Source organism: Salmo trutta, chromosome 24 (assembly GCF_901001165.1).
Source record: "Salmo trutta chromosome 24, fSalTru1.1, whole genome shotgun sequence".
Classification (NCBI taxonomy): Eukaryota; Metazoa; Chordata; class Actinopteri; order Salmoniformes; family Salmonidae; genus Salmo; species Salmo trutta.
In genome coordinates, this window is record NC_042980.1 from 29,227,627 (window position 1) to 29,237,288 (window position 9,662).

The window sequence follows — 9,662 nt, forward strand, 5'->3', positions numbered from 1 at the left end:
GACCTCTGTCTCCTGCAATTGACTCTGACTCTCTACTGATCCTGGTAACTCGTGACAGTATGGTATAATCACTCATACTGTACAGTACTGTGAGGGTTCTAGTTCTCATCAACATGTCTAGTATAATCACTCATGTTGTACAGTACTGTGAGGGTTCTAGTTCTCATCAACATGTCTAGTATAATCACTCATACTGTACAGTACTGTGAGGGTTCTAGTTCTCCCTCTCTCTTGCATTTGGCCACAATTTCTCATCAACATCACATCTTATGTCTTCTCTGGCGATGCATCTTGGAAAGTATCTTCTGGAATGTCTAATCCAACCCTGGCAGTCTTCAGGAGAAGTGTCTCCACACCCTGGCAGTCTTCAGGAGAAGTGTCTCCACACCCTGGCAGTCTTCAGGAGAAGTGTCTCCACACCCCACATTCATGGCATCCAGTAAGGACATCTGGTCATGTGGATGGTGGTCATAAACCTTCCACCTCCACGCAGAGAGACACTCCTCTATGGGGTTTAGGAAGGGGGAGTACGGAGGAAGGAATAGTACTGACATCCTGGGATGTGCAGTAAACCAGTCTGACTGCAGCAGAGTGGTGGAATGTCACATTATCCCACACAACAACGAAGGTAGGAGAGTTTCTTGTCCCTCTCTCCTCCGCTGGCACAAATCAATTATGCAGGTCAACCAGAAAATAAAGTAGCCTCTCTGTATTGTAGGGGCCAATGAGTGGTTTGTGTAACAGCAAACCATCATTGGACAGTGCTGCACACATTGTGATGTTAACTCTTCTCTGGCCTGGGACATCCACGGTTGCTCTCTGTCCAATCACATGTCTTCCCCTGCGGTGTGTTTTCACCAGGTTGAATCCAGCTTCATTCACAAAGATGAATGTATGTGCAGTTTGCACTTCTATCTCCATTACTCTCTAAAATACAGTAAATACACAGTTTTACAGTAATTTACATTATGCATAGCTGTGTATGTACCCTGTTTGGTTACTGAACAGATGTCTTACCTGGACATATTGATACCGGAGTTCTTTCACACGTTCACCATTTCTCTCAAACTGCTTCATCCTTATTTTATGTTTCTCTAGGACTCTGGCAAATGTCATTGTGCTGACCGTATTCACATTCCCAAAACTGATATTGTCTGCCAACACTCTGTCCCGAATATCCTGCAGTTTTATTGCAAAACACAAAACAATCAATATATTTTAAAATCTCAGTACATGTAAAAATGTGAACATACTGTATTGTACTGTAATATGTAGTTAAATTATCCTTGAAGGATGCACATCTCACCTGTTGTTTTGCCAGAAAATTCGTACTATTGATGAAACTGTTGAACGCTGCAGATTTGGTTGCACCCTTAAACCGGCCTCTCTCAAAGAGAGAGTCCTCCACGCATTCACCCTCTCCCTGCCACTTTTCTGCCCCACCAACCTGTCTTCCTTGATCCATGTTTCCAAACTAAATCATTCCGAAGCCGTCCTCTTTTGTCTGTTTGGTAATGAGACTAAGAACAGGACACTTGGGTAGGCTTTCAGCTGAAATTGCAATCAGCTGTGTTTGGAATGATTAAATATTCTACTGAGATTTTCTATATGTTTCAATCTGGTTACTGCAGAAATGCACAACATTTGCCCTCCTTCTGTTTTGAATGTGTTTTTAACAGTTTTGTGTTAGCATTTGAAAACATGTGCTGCAAATATATAGTTTTGCAGGTGGTGGAGTGTGAATGAGAAAAGAGTTCATGGATTTTGGAGAATGTGGTGAATGGATGCATTTTGTGTGAAAGCAATGAAAAATGATTCACAGTTTGGTCCACACACACTTCTGTTTGCTGACTGTGTGGAGTTTTGACAATGTGACTTCAGTTTTGACTAATGCATGTTAGCAATTGAAAAAAACTGTAAGGTATCTTTACTTTTACTCAAGTATGACAATTGGATACTTTTTCCAGCACTGCACCTGACACACATGTCCATTGTTCCTTTCCCATTTCTCCCGCCGCCTCCCTCTCTCTCTCCCTCTCTCTCTCCCTCTCTCTCTCCCTCTCTCTCTTCACCCTTGTTCCCCTTCTCCTTCTGGCTCTCTTCAAGGCTTTCATGGGGTTAATTCAGTTTTCAATTCAGAAAGTGAATACAAGTAAATTATTAAAAGAAATTATCATATACATATACACCAATCAATGTATGTATGTATTGCTGTAGCATAGTAGCTTCGTACCATCCTGATCTGGCGAGGTTAGTGGCGTAGTGGGATGCAGAGCCAGTGTGGTAGTGCGGCAGGTTGAACCCAGGACACCAAAACACTCAGAGACAGAATAGAACGGCAGCAGGTAAAAGCTGGAGCTGTATGTGTCATCTCTTATTCAGCACCAGAGCAGAGTAGCACTACAGGAGCCTACCATACAGGGCCTGGGGAGAGTGGCAAGGAGAGCAGCACACAGAGACATGATGAATAAGATTAGCTCAAACAGTGCAGCAGGCAGATGCTGAGAAAGCCTTCCCTCCTTCCTGATTGCAGTGCTTGATAGGACTCTGAGAGCATCATCTAGTTGTATCTAAGATCAGTATGTTGAGTGTGTGTGTGTGTGTGTGTGTGTGTGTGTGTGTGTGTGTGTGTGTGTGTGTGTGTGTGTGTGTGTGTGTGTGTGTGTGTGTGTGTGTGTGTGTGTGTGTGTGTGTGTGTGTGTGTGTGTGTGTGTGTGTGTCAGACCTGGGTTTAAATACTATTTCAAATATCTCAATTACTTTCACATATAGTACATTCGATGTAAGTATTCAGATATATTTTATTTGAAAAGACAAGTAGTTTAATAGTTTCATGTATTTGGAAATACACTTAAAAAGTATTTGAAAATACTCAAATACACTCTTATGCATTTAACCCCTGTATTTGAAAATAGTTTTTGAAATATGCATTTGAAGACACTCCAATACAATTTGGTAGACAATTTGTTTTTTTACAAATAATCATTCAAATACTGAAATAAAAGTACTTGTTTTGGGCTGTGTATTTGAAAATACTGAAATACACAGAATACTTAAATGCAGAGAGCAAGAGAGGTAGAGAGAGAGCGAGAGAGATGGCCTGTTTAGATGTAAGTTGGATATAAACAGGTTTGAAACTAGGTCAGATATTTTCTCTGTTTCTCTCTAGAAATAAATGGTTTAGTGCAGAAGATAAAGTTGTCTTGCAGTGGAAAGGGAATTACTGTCAGGATGGGGTTGCACTGGTGCCTGGACTGTATTGTATAATGGGTTATTAGCACTGCATATAATCATTCCTAACAACAGTGTATGCATGCATGTGTGTGTGTGCAGGTGTGTGCAGCTGGGATCTATGGGTCTGTGTGTGTCCACTTCTTCATAATTGTCAACTATAACAGAATACACTTCCTGTCCTGCAGGTATTTTGTTTTCTATGACAAAGAAAACATCAGAGAGTTGGCCTCATTCCATATTGTGAGATGGGTTAGAATGGGGTTAAAGCAGTCAGAGGATAAATCAAAGTCTGACCCAGCCATGGGTAAGAGATAACAAAGGCTACAGGGAACTACAGGGAGAAAGATGACACCACATAACCAGGGTTGAGTTTCTGTTTGCCCAACATACCATCATCTTCGACAATGTTCAGACTGCCATTGAGATGATTTCCCCAGGCATTGACTGTCTAAGGAATGTTCTGTTGTACGAGTCTGTTAGACTATGCGACAGTGTCCTACTAGCACTATAACAACCCAGTATATTACTGTGAGATCCATCCTCATTCCCATTGATTAGAGCCCTGGGAAACAGTGTGTGTGTGTGTGTGTGTGTGTGTGTGTGTGTGTGTGTGTGTGTGTGTGTGTGTGTGTGTGTGTGTGTGTGTGTGTGTGTGTGTGTGTGTGTGTGTGTGTGTGTGTGTGTGTGTGTGTGTGCGTGTGAGTTTGTGCATGTGAGTTTGTGTATGTGAGTTTGTGTGTGTGAATGTGTCGGGTCACTTTCAGCCTCTTTACACGAGAGGAATCATTGGTCCTCAGTGCTGCTCGAGGGGTTGCGGGTAGGCTGGGACAAGCAATATAGTGGATCCCCATAGGAGCAGGCATGAAGGACCCCAATCTCCAATCTCTCTCTCTCTGTTCACCTTCTCTCATCTCCCCTTGCTGCCTTTTCTCCTTTAACTTCCCTTGCTCCCTCCTCTACTACCCTCTCTCTCTGCCCATACCTCCTTTCCCCTGTCCCCTCCTCTCCTCTTTCCCTATCCCCTTCCTCTTCCCCTGTCCCCTCCTCTTTCCCTGTCCCCCTCCTCTTTCCCTGTCCCCTGCTCTCCTCTCCTCTTTCCCTGTCCCCTGCTCTCCTCTCCTCTTCCCCTGTCCCCTGCTCTCCTCTCCTCTGCCCCTGTCCCCCTCCTCTTTCCCTGTCCCCTGCTCTCCTCTCCTCTTCCCCTGTCCCCTGCTCTCCTCTCCTCTGCCCCTGTCCCCCTCCTCTTTCCCTGTCCCCTGCTCTCCTCTCCTCTTTCCCCTGTCCCCTCCTCTTTCCCTGTCCCCCTCCTCTTTCCCTGTCCCCTGCTCTCCTCTCCTCTGCCCTGTCCCCCTCCTCTTTCCCTGTGCCCTGCTCTCCTCTCCTCTTTCCCCTGTCCCCTCCTCTTTCCCTGTCCCCCTCCTCTTTCCCTGTACCCTGCACTCCTCTCCTCTTCCCCTGTTCCCTTCTTTCATCTTCCCCTGTCCTCTCCTCTTCCCCTCCTCTCATGTGTCCTTGGGCTGGGCTGAGAATTCCCTCCACACGGTATAAAGCTGGTAAACTCATACAGGAGCAAGGCAGACCACACACACTCACTGAATGGTCACAATAAACACACACACATCTGTGCGTGTCAAAGCTGAGTTCTTCGTATTGGAGGTTGTTGCACTGCCCTTCAGTTTGGCTGAATATGGGCCTAGAATATAGATACTGAGGGCAAGAGGAGCCAAACTGTTGTTGCAAAGGGAACTGTCTGGATTACATGTGTTTGGGCTCACAATGTTCAGTGCTGTGCAACACCAGAACAACCCAATTAGTAAAACAGAGCATGAAGTCAACATTACACACTGTGCACATACAACACACACTTCATTGGTTGAAATTACTGGAAATCTTACATACAGTAACAGACTTTTAATAGACAAAGACAATGTTATTAGACGTTTATTAATTGTATGTAAATAAAGTAAAGATAATGAAATCCATCCATGGGTTGAGCTGTTGGACCCATGGTGCTGATAAGAGTGGTTGCCTATCAACTGCATCTAGGGGTGGGCCAGCTATGTCTGAAGTCCTCCCTGCCAAGGCACAGTGCGGCTGTGAAACCCTGGTTGGCCCACCCCTAGATGCAGTTGCTAGGCAACCACTCTTATCAGCACCATGGGTCCAAGTGCAGCACTGCTGTTCTCTTCTCCTCTCTCATCTTATTCTTATTATCTCTCTCCTCTCTTTCTCTGTACTTAAGCTAATCACATTTGGAGATATGATATCATTTTGTGAGTATTAGAAACCCCAGAAGCTGATAGTTATGAGTGGTGTAAGCTGTTGTAATTATAATTTATACTTTTGTCTTTAAAATAAATAAAAAACTGGTCACTCAAATGTTTCTAACCTACTTTTGCACCATTTTCTAGGCCACCACACTCAATGTCCTGTATGTAAGGTATTTGTCAGATGAACACATGGTGCTGTTTCTCCAGACATTCCAGGCATGTGCAGCACACAGACAAGACCCTGGCAACAGCTTCTGTTTGAGAAAGGTAGAAGAACTTTAGCCTACTGATTGAGTACTGGTGACAATTGAGGGTTATGCTACTGTTAAAAAGTTTCTATGGCAAATGAGAGAACTATTCATGCATGCCATGTTGAAGAATAAATAGTTTGACTAACTGCTAATGGCTGGTTGGATTGAGAGGTGAGGCAGAAAAAAGCTCTGTACCGGATCGCGCGCGCCACGCTTCATGGAAGAGCACTTCCGCCCGCGCGCACGTCAGCAGGTGCAGAGAGCAGTGGGGGTCTTGCGGCTTCATCATCACTGCATCGAAATTACGCCGGCATATAACAATTTTTACATCAATATTACATTCTCAGAAAATGGTAGCAAAACAAAGGATCCGTATGGCAAACGAAAAGCACAGCAAAAACATCACGCAGAGAGGCAACGTTGCAAAGACCCTGGTGAGACGAAGCTTTTCTTCATGCTGTGTGTGTTCCATCATCAGACGAAAGGAGATGCAAGCATGATGACACCGATTCAGTTAATCATCACTGAGAATTGCATGATTTCAATAAATGTGATCCATCCATTTGATAATGATAAATGATTGATTGTGTAGGCCTATCTGATGTTATGGTTCTAATTGGGTATCATCAAAAAACCCGCATGTTGTAGCCTATCTAATATGATTCATTTCAAACCATTCTGATCAATCACACGAAACATGAAAGCCGCAATTAATGCGTTTTCAAGCCCTTCTACATTCATTGTAATTCATGGGCCGTTGGTTGGGTGGTTTACCAATACTGATGGCTGTATGTTATATAATGGTCGATTATCTTGAATCGGCGGTTTGCCACAGGGTTTACAACCCGGTATTCTCCCGATCAATAAATAATGAGAGATCAATGCCACGTAGATAAAGATCGAGATTGTCGATAAGGATGATGTCATCATCTGATTGAACAGTCCATATAGAAGGCTTGAGGTTGTTGATGAACTCGATGGTCCATCTGTATCCTGACTGGGTCACAAATACACGCACAGTTTTGTATTGCTATGCTTGTAGGGACCATAGAATTCCCACCCAAAATCCTGTTTCCCCTAACCCTAAATCTAACCCTAACTCTAACTTTAACCCAAAACTAACCCCTAACCTTAATTATATTCCTAATTGTAACCCTAAACTTAACCCCTAAATCTAAAATAGCATTTTATGTCCCCACTTGACTGAATTTTCCTTGTTTTACTATTCTTGTGAGGACTTCTGGTACCCACAAGGATAGTTAAACAAAAACACACACACAGATAATATAGGACAGGTAGTGATACTGATTATTTTGTAACTCTGGAATTTAGGTTTCACCTCCTCATGGGAATTGGTTACACTGGCCTGTATTAGTTTAGATAGTGTACATTAAACACTTGTATAATTGTGCTGTAATAGCCTTAGGGGAATGGGAGGTGTTCATCATTTATTAAATGATCATAACTGCTGACTATAATGTTATAGTATTTGTTATAGTATTCCCAATTTATACACCGTCTAACTGATTCCTTTTTATGGCAGGCTGATTTGTTCTCTTGGTGTTCCTTAAGATGTCGGTTTTTCTTCTGACAACCTTGAATTATGAAACTATACCAGAAATCTTTACATCCCTTCAACATGACTTCATTGTGCAAGGTGACACTGAATGGAATAGCTCACTGTGGAATAGAGATTGTTTTCATTGTTTGTATTAGAATAAAGGAATACTTGGGGTTTGCGCTGTACATTCTAGATAGCTATTGTGTCATCCACAATAATAGTATAGCATAATCAGAAAGCACATGGGTGCTATCCAACTGTATTATGACATCACCCACACCAGACCACATCTTGTGGTTGTGATAGTTTATGATGGTGAGTCTCATGCTGCTGGTCTAGACAGCCAGGCAGGCTGAGGGTTTCCAGAGACATATTGTATATCATGTGTTTTTACATCAGTGGTTTGGTTTCCACTCCTGTTTTCCATAAGAACTAGATGTGTTCATAGCTGTCTGAGGGGCTACATGCTAACTCTGCAGAACTCAGTTTATTATTAGATCCAGTCTATTCTGGTGTAACTGGGTACAAAACACCCACACCGTGATGAGGACAGGGTTTAAAACAGTCAGACAGACTGGACTAACATGGTTTGAAACGTGTCCTATTCAGCATGTTGTTGATGTAGGCCTAAAGGTCATAACACTGTATGAAACTTCATCTAATGGATGTTTGTTCAACCTGCTTGGTCTTCCTCCACCAAGCTGTGTCCTGTAGTCGCATATTCTGCACAGTTTTGACCGCCCTTAAACAACAACTGTCCGACCTTGACCGTCATACTAACTCTGACCTTACGTCCGACCTTATGTCCGGTGTATGTGGCCAGTCGGAGGAGGATGCCTCTCAAGATTTCCTCCTTCTGTAGTGGAGGTTTCCTGGCCATTGTTACACTAAACTTGCTCACTGGGGTTTAAGGCCCTATCAGGTCCTAAAATGACATCTCTAAAACTAAAATAGTTAACTAACGGAAGAACACCGATAACAACTGTTTATTTCAGAAGGATCATGTTGTTTCCAAAGGGGTCCTAAGACAAGACATGACATAAGTAGTGACATTTGGATGACATTTGACCTGTACAGTATGTCTCAGTGGTTGAACATTCTTGTTGTTTTCTCTCCCCACTCCCTCTCAGCGACCTCAGGAGGAGAAGTACCCCGTGGGGCCCTGGCTCCTGGCTCTGTTCGTCTTCGTCGTCTGTGGATCAGGTAAGGCACAAACATCCAGTGTTCAACATTCTGTTTCACATTAGCCTTGATATTACTCACCTAGGGAACATTGGTTAACCACAGAACTAAACCAATTTTAGTTTCACTTCAGTTTTCTGCTCAATTATTTTGCTTAACTGGATGTTGTCTTGTGTAACAACAGCCACTTTCTCTCTAAGCCATCTTTCAGATCATCCAGAGCATCAGGATGGGAATGTGATCCAGAGGCCCCACAGACTCTCCCCACACCCGCTCATCAGACCTGAGGCTGCTCGCCACCCTACGTACCTCCCTAACACCTCCAGGAGGCCTGGAGGTCCGGACGGCTCTGTGTCCATCAGGGAAGGCCTGAGAGATGAGTGGACCACCCCCCTTCCCCCCTCGATTTTCTCGATCACATGTTTACAGAGTTCCAGACCGTGGAGATGAGAGCTTTTCTACTGACAGTCTAAACCACAACCAATGGCTGGCTCAATCTCGTACAGTGTGTTTTACACCTGCTCATATGTGTGAGTGTGAGACTGTGAGTGTATGTGTATGTGTGTGCAGTCAATGATGTGACTGGCTGCTGTGCAATACTGCTGTGTTTCTATATACACTCACCGGACAGTTTATTAGGTACACCACCTCTTTCACGAAAATGGATCGCTCCTACTGACAGTGACCATGGCTTGCTATATAAAGCAGGCAGACAGGAATCTAGACATTCAGTCACTGTTCAATTGAACGTTAGAATGAGCAAAACAATTGACCTAAGCGACTTTAAGCGAGGTATGATTGTCGGTGCCAGGCGCACCGGATCCAGCATCTCAGAAATGGCCGCCCTCCTGGGCTTTTCATGCATGACAGTGTCTAGGGTTCACCGAGAATGGTGTGACAAACAAGAAACATCCAGTCAGTGTGGGTGAAAACAGCTCGTTGATGAGAGAGGTCGTAGGAGAATGGCAAGAATCGTGCAAGCTAACAGGCGGGCCACAAACAGACAAATAATGGCACAGTTTAACAGTGGTGCGCAGAACGGCATCAAGGGACGCACAACTCGTCGATCCTTGTCCCGGATGGGCTATTACAGCAGACGACCACACCGGGTTCCACTCCTATCAGCTAAAAACAAGAAGAAACGTCTCCAGTGGGCACGCCATC

General features: G+C 43.9%; 1 protein-coding gene across 1 annotated transcript; it reads left to right on the plus strand.

Annotated features, from left to right (window-relative positions):
• Positions 1–5,998: 5,998 nt before the first annotated feature.
• Positions 5,999–9,662, plus strand: LOC115161056 (stress-associated endoplasmic reticulum protein family member 2). Its single transcript, XM_029711750.1, has 3 exons — positions 5,999–6,189; positions 8,447–8,519; positions 8,699–9,662. The coding sequence occupies exons 1-3, from the start codon at positions 6,106–6,108 to the stop codon at positions 8,737–8,739; spliced, it is 198 nt and encodes a 65-aa protein (XP_029567610.1). The 5' UTR covers positions 5,999–6,105; the 3' UTR covers positions 8,740–9,662.